Here is a 22,545-nt window from a genome sequence, read left to right on the forward strand (position 1 = left end):
GCTTTGATGGAGTTTGAACGCGAGGAAGAGATTTTGCCACAATTTCACTTTGGCCACATCCAAGCCTTAAGACAGATGTGCGGGCTCAATATGCATGACGCCTGGTCTTTGATCCGCGATGGGGAATTGGACATCCCGAGCTTGGTTTATTTGTTTTCTGATGCCGGTGACCGCGGCTACCATCACTGGCAGGGTTTTCGGTGACATGTGCTTTGCTTGTGCATGCTGTGTGAAGCCCCCAACCCGCCCCTAAAAGTTTGGGCATGACCGATACGGAAACGGACACATACACTAGCATACATAGTATACGGGGCCTTAACGAAAGCATTAGAACTAAAATAATATACTAAACTCCATTGAACTACCTCTAATGTGCCAGGATCACATGCATCAAGAACATTAGAACAAACAGTTACAAGCCAAAATTATACAGTAAGCGTCAGTTATATACATACGTATACAGTCCCAACCCTAAGGAAGGGCAATTACAAAAACATTTAAGTCATGTTCAATCAACCTTAATGAGTAGTTAAAATACAAGTTAACATCTTAGCGAAGCTTCACAAAAATGAGTAATCTCGTCTAATGCCCGGACTCAGAAAGGTTGACAAAAAGAATGGACGTCCTGGATTAGGGTTGACCTCCTGGTTGGTTACCTACAGAAACAAACATATCAAAAGGTGAGCCAAGCTCAGTAAATAGTAATACATAACTAAAATAATGCCTAACTTGAATCATAGTAAAAGAATACATATAGATTCGTAGTTTGTCGACACTTATTGATCCACAAATCATGTCTAATATACTTTGGAAAGAGATGTGGACATAAATATGAACTAAATGCAACTTCCCAAATGATTCTGAAAATGGATCCCCGCTCGAGCACCCATTTTGCCGCTCGAACGGACTGTGTGATTTAACAAAAATGCTGGAAGGTCGATTTTTACGCTCGAGAAGAAATCGCCCCCCCCCTCCCGGCGCTCGAGCGGACAGCGAAATGTCTGAAAACTGCTGAGAGGTTAATTTTTACGCTCGAGCGGGACTTACCCCGCTCGAGCGGACCGTGCAATTTCTGAAATTTTAAAATTCTAATTAAAGTTCCAACCTGATATCCAAAGCTTCAAACATGTACTTTCGTATACTAATGCAACATTCATATAGCGAGTCTGAATCTGTACTTATTCATAATGGTCTTAGAACTTATCTTGGGACATATTGGCTTGAACATAATGTTTTGGCTTAAAGCCCTTGTCTAGTGTGGCACAAACTCTTAATCATGGTGGCACGAAGCCCGTAAACATAGTGGCGCAAGGCCCTTAAATAAATTGGCATGGAGCCCTTGAATAATTTGGCATTAAGCCCTTATAAAGTGGCATTGAGCCCTTGAATCATTTGACATTAAGCTCTTGTACATTCTTGTATGAACTCAAGAGGTGTCTCACACGGGTTCTAGCGGTGACTAACATTGTAGCACTTAGTCCCGTGTAGCACTTTGTTTCATATCGTAGTTACTTATACCGTATGGCCAAAGGCTCATAATTTTAAAGGATGGAATCACTTCATCTTCCCCATTTCTTTATATACCCACATCACAACATGAACATAATTACATATCGTATATGAACAAGATGCTAACGACAATCGTTAGCTATACATATGAAACATATAATGGTACTATTACTCATAGTGGTGTTGAGATGACGTGCTACTTCCTCCCGGAGTGTGTCCTGTACACAATAAAAACTTGCATATTAGTTCTTCTTTTTCCTTGGTAAATTAGGTCCTGATTCGTTACTCTTCCAGTGAATTTATAACTATCTTAAGATCATCAAAACATAATCTAAAAATAGTAGAAGGTCGAGCACACAAAATAGAACAAATATTTTTTCCTCTTCTCCGCTCGAGCGGCCGTGACTCTGCTCGAGCGGCTGTGCCCCTATTTTGGCAGTTCGAAGTTTAACCAAAAAAAAAAACAGCAATACCAACACATTTTACATGCAAAACAAGGAGGAATTTATGCAATACATTGACCTAACCTTACTATAACATGAATTATCATCTAAACCACACAAAGTAAACTTGTTAAAAGCTTCATCACTTTTGCAATGTCCTTAGGTTCATAAAACACAACATCTTGTATATATATACCTTCATGGGGTTAACATAAAACTAAAGATTGAAGTGTAACTTTCACATAACACCTAAATTAGGTGACAAAACAACCAATTGATAAGGAACCCCCTTTAATCAACCATAATTCATACATAATACAAACCCTAAGTTGTCAAAACAAGAAATCATCCTTCCTTGAGTCCAAGTGAAGGTGAAATGGGTTGGATGGAGCTTACCTTGATTTAAATCCCACAACTTTCCTCAATTTGGCAATCTCTCTTGTTGAATTTCGTTTCCCCCAATTCTTCTTCTCCACATTCTCTATTTTCTCTCCCAGGAGATGTTGAATGGAGAAGTTCTTAAGTCTTAACTCAATAATACACTTAGAGACATATATAGTCATACATAAAGAAAACATATATAAGGGCATATAAGACAAAATCCAATCGTTTAATCATTCCGAAATTGAAATTTCGTGGCCATGCTTAATATTACATAACAATTATGCTGATCACATATATAAAATCAATTTCAGATAATTAAGCCCCTAGGGCTTCCAATTTCTTATTCAAATATTCTAAGTGTAACAAATACAATTCTTGGAGAACAGATAGACATCCTTAACTATGGATTTCACTTACATACCCTTAATTTCTCTTGGAATTTTACAATAAACATTTAAAAGCGTAAAACAAGAACTGAAAATATATCAGAAAACATGTACGAGGGTCAGGTTATTACACTCTCCCCCCCTTAAATAAGTTTGGTCCTCCAAACTTGTTTTACCTTAGGACTGAAATAGGTGTGGGTATTGGCGTTGCATTTCCTCTTCTTTTTCCCAAGTTGCATCGGTTCCGTAATGTTCTTGCCACTCAACTTTTACCATTGGAATTTCCTGGTTTCGTAATTGTTTCACTTGTTGGTCCAAAATGCGGATTGGTTTTTCCTCGTAGGTTAGCTTGTCATCCAACTCAATTTGGTGGTAGTCAATAACATGAGACAGATCCAGGAGGTATCCACGAAGCATAGAGACATGAAACACGTTATGTACTTGACTCATATTCGGCGGAAGGGCAACTCGGTAACCTACCGGACCCACTTTCTCCAAAACTTGGAATGGACCTACATACCGGGGTGTTAACTTGCCCCTCTTTCCGAACCTTGGATGTCCTTTCATCGGAGTGACCTTCACAAAAACATGACTATCTACTTCGAATTCAAAATCCCTTCGTCGATTATCCGCATAACTTTTCTGTCTACTTTGCGCAGTTTTCAATCTTTCCCGAATAGTTTTAACCTTTCAAGTGGTTAACTGAACAGTTTCAGGGCCTAGCGAGGATTTATCTCCAACTTCAGACCAACATACTGGAGACCGACGCGGTCTTCCATACAGAGCCTCATAGGGTGCCATCTCGATACTTGAGTGGTAACTATTGTTGTATGCGAACTCTATCAACGATAGATGGGTTTCCCAACTTTCTTGAAAATCCAACACACACATACGGAGCATATCCTCCAAAGTCTGTATCGTTCTCTCGGATTGACCGTCGGTCTGGGGGTGGAATGCTGTGCTGAACTTTAATTTCGTACCCAATGCTTCTTGTAAACTTTGCCAGAATCTGGAAACAAACTTCGGGTCCCTATTTGACACAATTGAAACTGGAACACCGTGAAGCCTCACAATTTCATTTACATAAATTACTGCCAGTTTATTTGCATTATACTGAGTCTTTACTCGTAGGAAGTGAGCGGATTTATTTAATCGGTCCACTATGACCCATATTGAATTCAAACCTCGAGGAGTCCGTGGTAACCCCACAACAAAATCCATGGTCAGATGTTCCCATTTCCATTTCGGGATAGGAAGGGGTTGTAACAAACCGGCAGGTTTTTGATGCTCCGCCTTTACTTGCTGGCATTGGAAACACTTAGAGACGAACTCCGCGATCCACTTCTTCATACTTGGCCACCAAAAATTTTGTTTCAAATCTCGGTACATTTTGGTACTCCCTGGATGCATTGAAAACTTTGTGGTATGTGCGTCTCCCATCAGCTTTTGCTTAAGGTTCAGCACATTGGGGACACATATTCGGTTTTGAAAATTGAGCACCGCATCAACTACACTGATTCCCGACTTCGGTTTAGTTTCTAATTCATCACATATCTTCTTTAGAGTTTCTTCTTCCATCTGATGTAATTTAATTTCCTCAAGTAAGGTTGGTTGGGCCATCACCGCTGCCATTAAATCTTCCTGTCCCTGTAACACAAGGTCCACTTCCACTTTAGCCAATTCATTTGCTAATTCCTTTTGCCCTGCAGACAAACTTGTCGAAGTCCCCATGCTTTTCCGACTGAGCGCATCTGCAACTGTGTTGGCTCTACCAGGATGATAACGAATCTGCAAATCATAATCTTTAATAAGTTCCAACTACCGTCGCTGCCGCATATTCAACTCTTTTTGAGTAAAACGGTACTTGAAACTCTTGTGGTCGGTGTATACTTCACAGGTAGTGCCATACAGATAATGTCTCCATATCTTCAAAGCAAAGACGACTACTGCTAACTCAAGATCATGAGTGGGATAATTCTTCTCATGGGGTTTCAGTTAACGAGAAGCGTAGGCGATAGTTCTTCCATTCTGCATAGGTACACAACCAAGTCCTTTACAAGAAGCATCACTGTAAATTACAAACCCTTCGGTACCGGAAGGTAAGGCCAACAGTGGTGCTGTAATCAACTTTGTCTTCAATTCTTAGAAAGCAGACTCCCGTTCTTTTGTCCATTCAAATGTAACTCCTTTTCGAGTTAGTTGTGTAAGCGGCATAGCAATTTTTGAAAAATCTTGAACAAACCGTATGTAATAGCCGGCTAACCCCATAAAACTACGTACTTCAGTCACATTAGTGGGAGTTGGCCAATTCACTATTGCCTCAATCTTGTGTGGATCAACAGAAACTCCTTCCTTAGTGATAACATGCCCCAGAAATGCCACCTCTAGTAGCCAAAATTCACATTTCTTCAGCTTTGCATACAGTTTCTTTTCCCAGAGGGTTTGAAGAATCAACCGAAGATGATTCTCATGAGCTTCTACAGTCTTCGAATAAATGAGAATATCATCAATAAAGACCACCACACATTCATCCAAATAAGGCTTAAACACGCGGTTCATTAAATCCATAAAGGCTGCTGGGGCGTTAGTAACTCCAAAGGGCATAACCAGAAATTCATAATGACCATAACGAGTTCAAAAGGCTGTCTTCTCAACATCATCAGCCTTAACCCTTAATTGATGGTACCCAGACCGTATATCAATTTTAGAAAAGACTTGTGCCCCCTGAAGCTGGTCAAATAAATCATCAATCCTTGGCAATGGGTACTTATTCTTGATTGTTACCTTCTTAAGTTCCCTGTAATCAATGCAAAGCCAGAGTGTTCCATCATTCTTTTTCACAAACAGAACTGGTGCACCCCACGGAGACACACTCGGACGAATGAATCCCATGTCTAGTAAATCTTGCAATTGAAGTTTTAATTCATTCATCTCAACTGGTGACATTCTATACGGGGTCTTAGAAGTGGGTTGAGTTCCCAGTGCCACTTCGATTGTAAACTCAATTTCTCGGTCTATTAATTGCCCTGGTAACTCTTCTGGGAAGACGTCCGGAAATTCACGAACAACTAGAATTATGTCAGTAACCCCATTCACCATTTGCTCTTTTACAACACTACACAGATACCCCTGACACCCTTTCTGAATTAATCTACAAGCCTTTGCTGCAGAAATCAAATACGGTGGGGAAGTCACCTCTTGTCCCTGAAATATAGATTCTGCTTGTCCCGGAGGGTGAAAACTCACTTGCTTAGTCAAACAGTTTATGGTTGCACTATGTTCACTCAACCAGTCCATTCCTAGTACAATATCAAAATACATCATATCGAGAGGTATTAAGTTAGCGTATACCCGAATATTCCCAAGGTGGAGTTCACAAACAGCATATATAGAAGTACAAATCATAGAATCTGCCAACGGTGAAGACACACACAGCATATAGGATAATGCTTCCTCAGATGTATCTAAATTAGGAGTAAATAGCTTTGACACAAAAGAATGGGTAGAACCGGAATCAAACAATACACAAGCAGAATGACCATGAACCATAAATGTACCTGACACCACTGTCGCCGCCTTTTGCACATCTCCCGGAACCAATGCAAACACCCTACCTTGTCTCGCGGTGTCTTTGTTGTTAGTAGCTTTGACCGGTGCCTTGGTATTGATAGTTGGTGCAGACCTCGTTAAGCTAGTAGCAGTCCTGTTGCTATTTCGCTGCTGCTTTCTCTGAGGGCAATCCCTTATCACATGGCCCGTCTTTCCACACTGAAAGCAGGCTCCAGACTTCCGATAACATATCCCACGGTGCCTCTTTCCACACTCCACACATACAGGAATTGAATCTTGATTAGGGGTAGAAACATTTGAAGTCCCTGAATTTTGTTTCTTATTTGGTGGAGTAGTTGCCCCCTTCGACCATTGACTGTTTTGCCTTTTCCCCTTCCATTCAGAAATTCAGTTTTGTGCAGCGATATTCCCTTCTGCTATAACGGCCCTCTTCAACGCTTCTACATAGGTAGGCAGCATTAACATATTAACTCGATCCATAATAGCACCCTGTAATCCCCCTTCAAATTTTCGTGCCTTCTTATAGTCCGTGTCCACCATGTGAGGTGCGAACCGGACCAACTCGGTAAACTGAGCTTCATACTCAGCAACAGTCTTGTTCCCTTGCCTGAGGGTTTCGAATTCAGTCACCTTTTTATCTCGCATACTTTGTGGAAAATACTTATCATAGAATATCTCCAAGAACCTGTCCCATGTCAATCCTTGATGTATAGTTCTCGTAAGCATCCACCATCTCCGCGCCTCATCCTCGAAAGTGAATGCAGCCAATTGCACCTTCTGAGCTTCGCTACAAGGAAAGACTTCAAATAACTTCTCTATTCCCAACACCCATGCTTCAGCTTTCATTGGTTCTATTCCTCCTTTGAAGGACGGCGGTTTCATCTTTTTAAACTCTTTGATAAGGGTAATGGTTCGGTCTTCAGCATGGAGATCTTGTACTGCCGGTGGAGGTACCAGTGGTGGTGGCGGTTGTTCTTGTGGCTGTTGCTGCTGTTATTGCCGTAAAGTCTCCGCCATTTTCATAATCATTCTCTCCATTCTATCCAACCGTGCAGTAGTAGCATTTTCCACATCTTCTGTGTCCTTGTTCTCACCATTGCCTACACAACAAGCATTTACATACAATAAACATATTTCAAATTGTCAGCCTTATCAGAGTACTCTTAACGTTGCCATCAATCTCTCATATACTTGCAGGATGTCATGAAAAATGCCTAAAACTTTTCTAGACACCCTAGAGCTCAATGAATCCGTGTGTGAGATAGCAACTCGTGCTCTGATACCACTTGTCAAGCCCCCAACCCACCCCTAAAAGTTTGGGCATGACCTATACGGAAACGGACACATACACTAGCATACATAGTATATGGGGCCTTAACGGAAGCATTAGAACTAAAATAATATACCAAACTCCGTTGAGCTACCTCTAATATGCCATGATCACATGCATCAAGAACATTAGAACAAACAGTTACAAGCCAAAATTATACAGTAAGCGTTAGTTACATACATACGTATACAGTCCCAACCCTAAGGAAGGGCAATTACAAAAACATTTAAGTCATGTTCAATCAACCTTAATGAGTAGTTAAAATACAAGTTAACATCTTAGCGAAGCTTCACAAAAATGAGTAATCTCGTCTAATGCCCGGACTTAGAAAGGTTGACAAAAAGAATAGACATCCTGGGTTAGGGTTGACCTCCTGGTTGGTTACCTACAGAAACAGACATATCAAAAGGTGAGCCAAGCTCAGTGAATAGTAATACATAACTAAAGTAATGCCTAACTTGAATCATAGTAAAAGAATACATATAGATTCGTAGTTTGTCGACACTTATTGATCCACAAATCATGTCTAAAATACTTTGGAAAGAGATGTGGACATAAATATGAACTAAATGCAACTTCCCAAATGATTCTGAAAATGGATCCCCGCTCGAGCCCCCACTTTGCCGCTCGAGCGGACTGTGCGATTTAACAAAAATGCTGGGAGGTCGATTTTTACGCTCGAGCGGAAATCCCCCCCCCCCCGGGCGCTCGAGCGGACAGTGAAATGTCTGAAAACTGCTGAGAGGTTAATTTTTACGCTCGAGCGGGACTTACCCCGCTCGAGCGGACCGTGCAATTTCTGAAATTTTAAAATTCTAATTAAAGTTCCAACCTGATATCCAAAGCTTCAAACATGTACTTTCGTATACTAATGCAACATTCATATAGCGAGTCTGAATCTGTACTTATTCATAATGGTCTTAGAACTTATCTTGGGACATATTGGCTTGAACATAATGTTTTGGCTTAAAGCCCTTGTCTAGTGTGGCACAAACTCTTAATCATGGTGGCACGAAGCCCGTAAACATAGTGGCGCAAGGCCCTTAAATAAATTGGCATGGAGCCCTTGAATCATTTGGCATTAAGCCCTTGTAAATTGGCATTGAGCCCTTGTAAAGTGGCATTGAGCCCTTGAATCATTTGACATTAAGCTCTTGTACATTCTTGTATGAACTCAAGAGGTGTCTCACACGGGTTCTAGCGGTGACTCACATTGTAGCACTTAGTCCCGTGTAGCACTTTGTTTCATATCGTAGTTACTTATACCGTATGGCCAAAAGCCCATAATTTTAAAGGATGGAATCACTTCATCTTCCCTATTTCTTTATATACCCACATCACAACATGAACAGAATTACATATCGTATATGAACAAGATGCTAACGACAATCGTTAGCTATACATACGAAACATATAATGGTACTATTACTCATAGTGGTGTTGAGATGACGTGCTACTTCCTTCCGGAGTGTGTCCTGTACACAATCAAAACTTGCATATTAGTTCTTCTTTTTACTTGGTAAATTAGGTCCTGATTCGTTACGCTTCCAGTGAATTTATAACTATCTTAAGATCATCAAAACATAATCTAAAAATAATAGAGGGTCGAGCACACAAAATAGAACAAATAATTTTTCTTCTTCTCCACTCGAGCGGCCGTGACTCCGCTCGAGCGGCTGTGCCCCTGTTTTGGCAGTTCGAAGTTTAACAAAAAGAAAACAGCAATACCAACACATTTTACATGCAAAACAAGGAGGAATTTATGCAATACATTGACCTAACCTTACTATAACATGAATTATCATCTAAACCACACAAAGTAAACATGTTAGAAGCTTCATCACTTTTGCAATGTCCTTATGTTCATAAAACACAACATCTTGTATATATATACCTTCATGGGGTTAACATAAAACTAAAGATTGAAGTGTAACTTTCACATAACACCTAAATTAGGTGACAAAACAACCAATTGATAAGGAACCCCCTTTAATCAACCATAATTCATACATAATACAAACCCTAAGTTGTCAAAACAAGAAATCATCCTTCCTTGAGTCCAAGTGAAGGTTAAATGGGTTGGATGGAGCTTACCTTGATTTAAATCCCACAATTTTCCTCAATTTGGCAATCTCTCTTGTTGAATTTCGTTTCCCCCAATTCTTCTTCTCCACACTCTCTATTTTCTCTCCCAGGAGATGTTGAATGGAGAAGTTCTTAAGTCTTAACTCAATAATACACTTAGAGACATATAGAGTCATACATAAAGAAAACATATATAAGGGCATATAAGACAAAATCCAATCGTTTAATCATTTCGAAATTGAAATTTCGTGGCCTTGCTTAATATTACATAAAAATTATGCTGATCACATATATAAAATCAATTTCAGTTAATTAAGCCCCTAAGGCTTCCAATTTCTGATTCAAATATTCTAAGTGTAACAGATAAGATTCTTGGAGAATAGATAGACATCCTTAACTATGGATTTCACTTACATACCCTTAATTTCTCTTGGAATTTTACAATAAACATTTAAAAGCATAAAACAAGAACTGAAAATATATCAGAAAACATGTACGAGGGTCACGTTATTACATGCTGTCCCATTTCTTGGTTGTCTTAGGCTCCGGAGGATCTAGCATCCATTTGATTGAGGTTACCCAAGGCTTAAAAGAGGGCAAGAGCTGCATTGCCATGACACTGGCTGAGACATTGATGGGTTTGGATGCCTTCCATCGCCGATAGATGACTAGATTCGCCGGGAGTCCACTACTGCTGCAAGTAATGTTTCCCACCCTATCTCACTTATATTTCTCATATCACTCGGCCCTCAGGCTCGGTTTTTCTCTCAAAACCCTTTTCTCACTTTTCTCTCAACGTACATCTCTCTATTCTTTAATCTCTCATTTTTCATCCCTCCCCAGATATGGTTGATGTATAAATTAAAGGTTGTGGACTCATGTCCAGCATATTTAGCTTGTGGCTATTTATTCCGGCGACGTCTAGTCGATGTCCCTGATGAGGGATGGTGGTGCGAATGGATGTGCAGTCTATCCGCTACCAGTATTGCTTGGCGCTGCCCTTGGCTCAATCTGCCGGTGATGAGTTATAGCATGTCTCGCCAGCCCGGGATTCAGTTGATCGGCCTGACTCACTGTGTATTTTACTTCCCATTCCGATTTCGGTGCCAGTTTGGACATGATCAGACTTGGCCAATAGAGGGGATAGAATACCCTGCTGCATTTCCAGTTTGAGGAACACAGCTAGCTCGGTATGCCACAGCATGGAGGACGAGAGAGCTTCTGGCCCCCGCTCCCACTTTTAGTTGCACCCTCTCTGATGAATGCATAGCTTGGCTTGATAAAGAGGCACAAGTTGGGCCTACTTTGGCATCAGAGGCTTTCACAAGCTTTAGAAGGGGGCGCAGGAACACCTGACTTGACTATACCCCGAGTTTATTTTCTTTAATCAGTACTTTCAAGTTTTCTTTATGAATGCAATAAAAAGCAACATCAATTTGTATTCAAGAGTAGGAGAACTCTGTACTGAAATCAATGTAATTGAAGGTTGTGGGTACTGAAAAGTTTCCGTTTGGTCAAAAAATGGTCTAATTTGTAAAAAGATTAATTTGAGCAAAATCAACTTTTATTAAAACTTTTCAAAACCATTTTCGATATGGATCAAAACTGGACACGCCCGAGATCTATCACTGAGATGTACAACCCCGGATCTCATCAACTGGAAAGTTGCCCCTAGTCTGAATAGCACTGCACTGGAGATCACAACCGAGCTCTTGAATGCAGAATAGACAAAGATGACCAACATGATCAGATGGACAAAGTTGATTTGGAAGTGTTTATGGCTGGACTTCAGAATGAAGTTGCCTACGTATCCCGAGGATGGGAATCAAGCCTTACGTAGTTCGACTCAAGTTCACTCGTGTATTAACACTCTCCTTTTATGCTCTAACTTTTTCCAAAGCCGCCCTTTTGGGTTTTCAATCTTGCGAGCTCAATTTTTATCATTTCAAACTTTTCATGCTCTAACTTTTGCCTAGGTCGCCCTTTCGGGTTTTCGACCTAGCAAGCCACTCAGGGATAGTATTTCTTCAACTTGTCCATGTTGATCAGTTGGGAGAACTCTTGGCCATCTAGGTCCATCAGAACGACAGCTCCACCAGACCAAATAGACTTGATGATGTAGGGACCAATCCAATTGGGTCTGAACTTGCCCCTAGGGTCATAAATGGGAGCTCGGTTGTCTTTGAGCACAAGATCCCCCTCTTTCAAATTCCTGGACTTAACCTTCTTGTTGAAAGCCCTGGCAATTCTTCGTTGATAACCCTGGACGTGATACAGTGCTTCAGCCTTCTTTCATCAAAGAGCATAAGTTCTTCGAACCTGCCAATCTGCCTCAGCTATCTGACACTCAGCCAATACCCGTAATGACAGAACCTCAACTTTGATAGGCAGAACAACCTCCATCCCGTAAACCAAGAAATACAGAGTTGCTCCAGTAGAAGTTCGAATTGAAGTTCGATAGCCCTACCGAGCGAATGGCAGCTTATTTGGCCAGTCCTGGTAGGTTTCCACCATCTTCTGCAGAATGTGCTTGATGTTCTTGTTGGCAGCCTCAACTGCTTCGTTGGTCTGCGGCCGATATGTAGACGATTTATGAAAAGCCACGTTGTACTTCTCCAATAAGTCGATCACTTCCTTCTTGAAGTGGGAACCATTATCTGAAATGATCTCATTCGGGACCCTGTAGCGATAGATAATGTTGTTTCTAATGAACTCAGTAACATGCGATGCCTTCAACACCGCGTAAGATTGGGCCTCAACCCACTTCATAAAGTAGTCTATCGCTACCAGAATGTACTCATGCCCGTTGGACCCCTTTGGAGTGACAGCCCCAATCACATCAATTCCCCAGACTGAAAACGGCCATGGCGAAGTCATGTTGTACAGCTTCGACGGTGGAATGTTCATGCGGTTTGCATGGATTTGACATTTGTGGCATCGCCGGACAAAGCCAATACAATCCTCCTCTATGGTGGACCAGAAATAACCCTGCCTAAGGATCTTCTGAGCTAGCATTACCCCCTTCATGTGTGCTCCACACTCTCCTCCATGAATGGTCTCCATCAGGCGCTTGGATTCTTCAGCATCAACACACAGCTTATGCATCCCGAGATGACCCCTATTGTACAGTTTACCCCCGCAAACGATGAATTGAGAAGCCATTCTTCGAATTACCCTCTTATCTTTGGCATTTGCCCCTGGTGGATACGCCTCTTTTTCCAAGAAGTTCCAGACATCGTAATACTAGGGATTCTCATCTTGTACTTCATCTATGGTAGCAATCAGTTCGTACGCCGGCACGAATTTCTGTTCAATGATGATCGGACTCATCCGGACTCTGAAAGAGATGTCTATCATAGAAGATAGAATTGCTAATGAATCAGTGAATCTGTTGTTCTCTCTTAACAGATGGGCGAAATTCAGCTTCTCAAATCGAGGAATTAGCACGTCCAAGGTCTAGTGATAGATTCTCATCTTTTCTTCTTTAACTTTCCAATCTCCTTTAGCTTGAGATACAACAAGGTTCGAGTCCCCAATGACATCTAACCGTTTTGCCCCTAGTTCTAGGGCGGCTTCTAGTCCAGCAATACATGCCTCATATTCTGCCTCATTGTTCGACACTCTGAACCGAGTTTGAATGCTAGAGGTATAAAGGAATTGTCAGGTGCTATCAGTAACACCCCTATCCCACACCCGTATTGGTTTGATGCTCCGTCAAAGTACATCGTCCAAGTCTCTTCTTTGACATGCAAAATAGCCTCGTCTGGGAACAGATACTCAACTACTTCATCCCCTTCAACTAGGTGATCAGCTAGGAACTTCGCTACCGCTCTCCCTTTCACTGACTTGCGCGTCATGTACTTCAGATCAAATTCGAAAAGCAGAAGCAACCAACAGGCTAGCCCACCCGTAAGTGCCGGTTTCTCGAAGAGATATTTGATGGGATCTAATATCGAAACCAGTATTACGGAGTGAGGTAACAGGTAGTGCCTCAGCTTCCTAGTAGCCCATACCAAGGCCAGACAAGCCTTCTCCAGCGGAGTGTAGCGGGTCTTGTAATCCAGCATTTTCTTGCTCAGGTAGTAGATAGCTTTCTCCGCTTTGTCCTCAGACTCTTGCGCAAGCATACAACCCATTGTAGTTTCAGTCACTGAAAGATACAGAATCAACGGTTTCCCCGGCTCAAGCGGTGACAACACAGGTGGGTTCTGTAAATATTGTTTAATCTATTCGAAAACAACTTGGCATTGGTCGTCCCATTGGAACTTCTTTCCTTTCTTCAGAAGACCAAAGAGTGGTTCACAAGTCAAGGTCAATTTTGTAATAAACTGTCTTATGAATTGCACTTTACCTAAAAAGCCTCACACCTCCTTTTCAGTCCTTGGTGGTGGCATTTCTAAGATGGCCTTGATTTTGGAAGGATCGACCTCGATACCTCTCTGTGTGATCAAGAACCCCAGCATTTTTCCGACTGTAACACCAAACATGCATTTCTAAGGATTCAGCCGCAACCGAAATTCTCTGATCCATTGAAAGAATTTTCTGCTGACCCTTCCAAGTTGAACCAGTTGACAGTCACGTCCCCCGGATCCTGTTCATTGAAAAACTGAAGTTTGGCAATGTCCTCTTCCAACTTCACTAGGTCATCTAGCCCCTGATTAGGTCCATCCTCTCGAATTACACAGATCTCTGCCCCAACCGGCAGCTCTACTCTCGGCTTAAACTGATCCGTTGCTGTGATATAACCACTCAGGTTGTACTCAAAGTTTGCAGACCCTTCAGGCTCTGAATCATTATTCTCATTTGGCTCCACAGTCGACCTAATTCTATCTTCGATAGTCACCACCACCGGTTTAGGTTGGGTTTGGAAGGTGCTCAACACACACAAATCCATGCTATCCGATATGAACACCTCTGGCTTGGGTAGGTGGGAAAGGGTGATATATATACTAGGGTCGTATGACAAAACCCCAGTTTGGATCAAGTTGATGCATTTGGGAGGTGGAGCTTGGTTATGTGGTGGGAGAGGGTTGGTTGTGACATTCGGCTTCTCCGGAGGCACAATCACCATGTTGTCAATGAGATCCTAAATCTCATGACACAATCGAAAGCACTGGTCGGTTTCGTGACCATGTTGTTGGTGATAGGCACAGTACTTCGCTGGGTAATGGGAGGGAGGAAGCTTTTCTGGTAAGGGTCGCGGCTCTAGGGGCTTCAGGTGCCCTTTCTTGATCAAAACCCCCAAAACCTTGGACAAAGACATGTATAATGGGGTGAAGGTTCTTTGGCCTTGGGGTGCATACCTGGCTATTTGCGAGCTACTTCCAGACACACCGGTAAAGGGTGTAGCTGCAAGGGTTTTTAGAGTGATGGTGGTGACCATTCCTACATCTAAAGTTCTAGCACCTGCAGCACTGCTTGTGCATGCATTCGTACTGCGGTTGAATGCCCTCTTGGGCTGCTCTCTCTCATGGTCAATCAGACCTTGTTTCATGGCGTCCTCGATCTGCACCCCGATCTCATGTAAATCTGCAAAGGTGGGTAGGGGGAGGACGATCATCTTTTGCATGAGCTTGGGCTGGATGTTGCGCACAACCATCCGTATCTGATCTTTGTCAACGGGCTTGATGGTCATCATCGAGGCCTTGGCCCTTAAACAGGTCACAAAATTGGAGAAGCTCTCCTTCGGCTCCTGCCTGGTTGTCTCGAGATCACGAGTTGTGACCTCGATCTGCATGTTGTAGGAGTATTGAGCTATGAAGGCCTCAGCCATCTCCTCCCAGCTTCTTTTAACAGAGTCCTCCAGCTTTGCATTCCAAATAGCCGCTACATCCAACAGGGTCCAACCAAACAGGGAAAGCTTCTGCAATCTGGAGAGGCCCATCAGCCTTAAGATATCCGAAAACAGCCGCAGGTGCACCATAGGATCTCCAAAACCGTCAAAATGATCTATGTGCAGCATTTTCAACTGGTCTGACAGAGTCACAGCCGAGTCAATGTATCCATCCTCTATATCCGGAATGGATTTCATGCCTTGAGCCTTCTTGAAAAGCTTTTCTAGCTTGCTCACTTTTAGCGCTGTTAGATCCACCTCAAATTCAAACGGTGAATCCACTAGATTGGTGGGCGCTTTGGACAGCTAGGGTAGGATTGGGGGCAGAGCTGGCCCCGTTGGTACGTCCATATTTTCCTAGACGTTGGCGGTCTCCCCGAGTATTGGAACTCTTGGTGGGGGAGGAGTTGGTTGCGAAGCAGATGCTTCAGCTTACTGTGGTTGTTGTTGTTGCTGAAGTTTAGCAATCAGCTCTGCTTGTTAGGCCATAACCTCGACCTGGCGTGCGGCAAACTCTGCTTGGCGGGCAGCATCCTGCTGCATGGCTTGCATACTTTCCTGGAGCTGACACATCATCTTTTCCATACTTGCCATATTGTGCTGGTCTAACTGAATAACCGGTATATCTGTCTCTACAGTAGACTCGAAAATCTCAGCCCGACTACTCAAGGACCACTGATCTGGTAACCGCTGTACTGATACACTACACCTTACTGACCTCCGTCTAGTAATCAGGGGTAAAGAAAGGAACACTGCTTGTCCGTCTATCAGATCCTTGGATTGATTAAGTCTTTAACCTCTAACCCAGAGTGCTCGGGGAATATCTGCCTGGTCAGAAGCAATAGTGCTAAACTACCTTGCAAAAAGATAAATAAAGCATAATAAGGAAACAAACAACCAGAAAGTGCAGTGTGCTATGTTGTGAGCTAAATAAATTAAAGACGACACACAATTGGTAAACACAAGCTGATTTAACTGTTCTCAACCACTGATCACTATTCCCCAAATCACTGCCTCAAATCTGATACCCTCAGATAAAACTGATTCCCTCAGATAAAATTGATTCCCAAATACTGATGCCCTCAAGCCTAATACCCAGACTTGCAGACTGATACACACAACCTGTATAGACATACTCTGACAGCAAATATCATGCAAGTAAGAGCCAAAACACCCCTATGGAGGGTGTAGACGCTCCCTGAGGGCTTCATGTTATGCTACAGTTCGGACTCAAATGTCACGGTTCTTAATCTGATCTCACAATGTATAATGTGAGATTGATAAATCACCAAAGAGTCCAAATCTGGCAAATCGTTTTGAAAAACTAATTTTTGTAAAAAAATGCCAAACATTGACTGCTTTACCAGATACAGAGTCGCCACCTAAATATTTTATTTTGGGAAATTTAGGAAACCCTAACTCGTGCCTAAGGCCACGTGTCCGTCATCACCAAAGTTACCTCGGCTCGGGAACTTGGGTACGAGAGGGGAAGGTCATGCAATGAGCACCCCGCTCACCCGATCGAAGATCGGCCTGTACTAAGCATGATATCTTGTTTTTGAAAACACATGCGTTCTTAATCCGGTTATTAGACTAGAATTACTATGTGATGCGCACAACACACAAGTATAGACTAGATTGCCTAAGTTAGAACAAATCATCTCATGTTTGTTTGTTTGAAAATGGTTTGAAGGTGCTACTCGCAAGTAAGCTAAGACATGAATTTTGCCACCCTCGAGTGGGCTTAAAAAAACATGATTTTGCCACAATCAAGTGGGCTTGAAACTCGCATTTCAATGAATTGTTCCAATTCAAGTAATCTAACCTTCACCCTCAGGCATTCAGGCAGTTATATCATATAAGCAGTTAGCCTCATGGCAAGCATGCTGTCATGTTAACACTCACACTCATGCAAGATGCTAAAACATAAAAGCTTACCTAGTACTCCAAGCCAAAATAATAGCTAGTTAGAAATCATGCATGATCCTAGCTATGTTAAGATAGCTAATGCAACACATGCAAAATGCAACTAGAAATAGGCTCTGCTATTTTAAAATGGCATGTGAATGCTACACTTGATACATGTATTCAAATTAGAATTGAAATACAATGCAGTTAGTATGATGCCCCGAGCCCGGTGCGTGCAATATGAATGAATGTATGCAAACATGCTATCATAAGTATGCTAATTGAATCATGACCTAGAACTAACCATCGTAAGTGGTTAAGTAAAAGGGAGAAAGACGTGGGTTTGGAAGACATTCACACACTCACGCACACTTATTACAAAATTCGCCCTCCCGACAGAGGGTCCGAATAAATAAGCAATACAAATCAACTAATTAATTAACTACCCTAGCTAATTAATTATTACATAACACTTAACTAATTTAAAGAAATTAACTAAGCTATGAAACTAAAGAGGCCGCCGCAGCTCCGCCTCAGAATGATTGAATGATGCATGCCTGATCGCCTCGCTCGGAAACCCGTTGCCATGCCACATATTGCCTCTGTTTGCACTATTCTACACCTCTGAAAACTGCAAAAGTCCCAAGGATGCTTCCGAACCACTCCCTGAGCACTGTGAGATGTCACCGACAAAAATATAGGAACATCGGCCATGTGGAATTGGTCATCGACCATTTGTGAGGATGTCGGCCAATAATGTTTAGTCGATCGGCACTAAAGATGGTCGGCCGGTCATATCTTCCTGCAGAATGTTGTTTTGCTGCAGCAGAGGACAAACAGAGCGTGGCAATGCATTTTCAAGGCAATGTGTGCACAAACACCCTCCCTATCATGTCATGAGCTCAAGGGAGTGTAGTGCTCGACCCTCGGGCCATCAATCGTGCATGTTGATGCATGATGGCCAAAGGAGCCAAGTGTGCGATTCAAGATGGAATGAATGCACAAAAACATATGAATGCCTCACACTCTATCATGTTGGATACACCCTAAACCCGCCCCTAAAAGTTTGGGCATGACCCATTCGAAAACAAACACTAATCCTGTTATACATATCATACGGGGCCTGAACGGAAGCATTCAATAATATAAAATACATAGAATAACATCCATTGAGCTATTCCTAACATGCCAGGATCTCAACTTCACACTAAGTAAATATTATACAGAAAGTTTACACACATATGCCTCGACTCAACCCCACAAATTGGTTGATAACAAAAATATTAATGAAGAAGGAATTATATACAATCAACCATAAATAGACGTTCAAAGCATAAATCAAAACTCAGCAACTATACATAATGCACGGCTTCAGGTGGTGCCTAGACGCATCAAAGTTGACAAGAGAAACACAAGCCTTAAGGTTAGGACTGAACTCCCGGTTGGTTACCTACAGAAATAAACAGACAAAATACAGAATGAGCGAACTCAGTGAATAACAGTACATAAATAATGTAATATTCAACCTGAATAATCAAACATATAACAGCAGATACATATGATTAACTACATGCCGTAATTATGTCCAAAACAGCCATGGCTTCAATTTTCGTAACAGAATGGCTTTAAGCCCAGTATATACAGAACAACCATAGGCCTACAGATGCCGAACGACCATGGGTCTGGAAATGACAGAAATAACAGAAATAACATAAACAACAGAAATAATAGAACTAACAGAAATAATAGAAATAACAGAAATAATAGGACTAACAGAAATAACAGAACTAACAAAAATAACAGAAATAACAGAACGCATAAGCGTGGGGTAACAGAACGCATAAAGCTTGGGTAACATAACGTATAAAGCGTAGTAACAGAATGCATAAAGCGTGGGTAACAGAACGCATAAGCGTGGTAACAGAATGCATTAAGCGTGGTAACAGAACGCATAAGCGTGGGTAACAGAAATAACAGATGTATGGACTCAAGAGGTGGCTCATACGAATTCTAGAGGTGGCTCCCACCAAGGTGTAGCACTTAGTTCCGTACAGCACTTTGTTCCATACCAGAAAACATCAGAACAGATTAATACAGATAAGTACATTCTTCCCATTGATCACATCAATAAACATAGATACATAAGCTTAACAGAACGTTGCCAATAACAGAGTCATAACATTAATTATCAACAGCAAACTAAACATATGGTACAATGATGGGCTTAAATTTCCTCATGGTTCTTTGTACATAGACATACTTGTTTTGTAATTAACAGAACCTTGACATTACCAATACTCCGAAGGTAAATCAAACCAATTCATAATAGTTGTATGCAATTTTTATACAGAAGTATAGGTAATTCTTAGGACGGCACATTGACAGTAATCATTAGCCATAACTCAGAATACGGAGTAGGTTCAGAATCATACCGATGTGCGCTAACTCTTTCAATGTCCACGTCAGTTCTCAATCAACACACAGGTCAACATATTAGGTCATGGAGAATAGAATATTGTTCATAATATTTCTTAACGGTAATTACGGTGCATTTGCAGTACTATTGCTCACAGTGTTCCGATGCTTGGTCCACCCCTGTAGTTGACCCTACACAATTCATCATAGTACAACACCATTCAATTTCCAATATTATTCAATGCAACATGATCCAACAAAGTCAGCACCACTTGGTTCATCAATAAAATTTGCAACTTCACATAATTCACAATAAATCCTTGAATCCTATTTCAACATTCTAAAACCAAGTTCATATCATCTATATCCTTAATAGATTATTTCTCTAATTTTCCTTTACATGATAGCATGAATTTCAACATTTATAACAAGGTTCATTCTCAAATTCTAAACATAAGTTTCAACATTCCCAAATTCCAATTCAACTTGAACACATATACTTCAATACTTTAATTCCATTACTCTACTTTCAACTTGAGCCAATTCATTGGTTGTCATCATTAATCAACCTAGGGTTTCCAAGAAAATTGGGGGTTTTCCTCTTTTCTTAGTGAAATCGCCGAATCAACAATTACTATATGCCAATATGCTAAAAATATTCAACATCCTTTGTGAAGCAGAGTGGAAGCCCCAATTGTGCATAAACATAAAGCCATAAGTGTCCCTATCCCATAATCAACTCAAGATTCCAAAATGTCAATAAAATCCCAAAGTACCAACAAAATCACTTTGAATCATAAACATTCAAGGCTAAGAGAACCCCCTATCTCGAAATTTGAAGCAAAGAAGCTAGGTTGAATGCATCCTCTCGAAATCCCAAAATCTAATCGGTTGGAAAAGTTGATCTTCACTTCTTCTTCACCCTTGATGCACGATCCAAGGTGGATTGTTGGTAAAAATAGATGAAATCAAAGGTTTGAGAGTTAGGGTTTCGGACTTAGGCAAAGAGGAAGGAAGAGGGAGGAAGAAAGATATAAGAAATGATCTAAAATCCCGTTTTTAAAGCTGCTTTCCCGAAAAACCCGCTCGAGCGTCCCTATTCCCGCTCGAGCGGACCTGCTCTCAGCACAGATTCCAAAACTTCAAACAGGTGTAACTCTCCCATCCGGACTCCATTTTAGGTCGTTCTTGTATCCAAATTGAAGCCCCGAAAATAAACTTTCCAATGGTTCTAACCTCACATCAAAATTCCAAGTGTGGAAAAAGAAAAGGGCAAAATAGTGACGGTTGGTCGTAAACGAATTATTCAAATTAAAGTTTTTGATCCAATCTTACTTTTCCATCATATTAACATCTCAATCAATAACCCAAAATAAGGTAAGAACATTCCAAACACACTAAGAAGAACATCAAAAATGAGTCCACGTGTCTCAGAATCAAACTTAACCAGGCGATCCGCTCGAGCGCCCACTTATACGCTCGAGCGGAAAATCACCTCTCCCAGAATTTCAGTCTGCCTGCAAAATTACTGAAAACCCCAAAAGTATGCTCGAGCGCCAACTACTTCGCTCGAACGGAGGGAAAAATTTCAGATTGTTTGGTAAAGGTCACCAATTCCAGTTTCAAAGACATAACTCAACGGATAGTTCTTTAATTCCAATAGCAAACACATTAACCCCTAATTAAATAAGGATAACTTTCTATACGCACTTTGGGGTCGTTACAGTCGACGACCGAGGATTGAGGCACATTTCATCACTTCAAGTACGAAACGTCCCTCAGTCCTCATGTTTGGTTTGACACCCCAAACCAAACGCAATGCAATGCATGCAACATGGAAAAGCTATGCAATGCAACATAAGCATGCCAAATGCAATGTGACTCAAACATGCACGCAAGGCTAAGGTAACAAGCATGCCAAATGCAATGCAACCTAAACAAGCATGTGACAAAATGCAAGCTAGCAAGCATGCAAAATGCAACCTAAACATAGAAACATGCATGGCATGCAAAAATGGACAAGCATGCAACAACATGCAGACTAACAAGCATGCAACAACATGCGACACGTCAAGCATGCAACAACATGCAAAGATGGACTTAAACTAAAATGGGCAGACCTTAGCCATGCCTAAATCAGTGGCCAAAACACTAAAACTAAGGCACAAACATGCAAAACAAACATGTACACATATTGGTCCATCACTTAGGCATGAAGAGGACAACTCTCGAAAACACTCAAAGAGTGAAAAGCATGCAAGCATGACAACACTACATGCTCTGGAATGATGTCAAGGATGATGCCAAATCATATATACAAGTAAAGCATAACATGTAAGAAAGCTCAAGGCTTAAGGCTAGCCAAGGAGCTTGTACTAAGGCCACATGAAACAAGCTCCAAAGAGCCAAGGACAACCAAAATAGTCCTAGATCATGCTAAAGGGAGTCTAAAATATGCAAGGGCCAAAGCTAAAACAAGCCAAAATGAATGGCCGAAGGCAAGATGCAAGTAAGGCCAACAAAGGGGATTAAACTACACCCATTATAACCAAACATGGCATGACTTAACCAATGAAAAACAAAGATATGGCATGTCAAAATAGGCCTAAAAACCCACTTAGATGGCATCCCGAAAACCTAATCATGGAGGCATGCACAATGACCCAACCTTAAGGCATAAGA

The 22,545-nt window shown here is 41.5% G+C and overlaps 1 protein-coding gene across 1 annotated transcript; it reads right to left on the bottom strand.

The window, feature by feature from the left end:
- Window positions 1-2,055: 2,055 nt before the first annotated feature.
- On the bottom strand, window positions 2,056-14,601 carry LOC114281571 (uncharacterized). Its single transcript, XM_082904812.1, has 8 exons — window positions 14,220-14,601; window positions 7,293-7,392; window positions 6,764-7,079; window positions 5,507-6,664; window positions 4,223-4,510; window positions 2,996-3,298; window positions 2,349-2,494; window positions 2,056-2,059 (listed from the first exon to the last, which is right to left on the bottom strand). The coding sequence occupies exons 1-8, from the start codon at window positions 14,599-14,601 to the stop codon at window positions 2,056-2,058; spliced, it is 2,697 nt and encodes an 898-aa protein (XP_082760938.1).
- Window positions 14,602-22,545: the final 7,944 nt, after the last annotated feature.

This window comes from Camellia sinensis, chromosome 14, assembly GCF_055761805.1.
Source record: "Camellia sinensis isolate YWXY chromosome 14, ASM5576180v1, whole genome shotgun sequence".
In the NCBI taxonomy this organism is placed as follows: domain Eukaryota; kingdom Viridiplantae; phylum Streptophyta; class Magnoliopsida; order Ericales; family Theaceae; genus Camellia; species Camellia sinensis.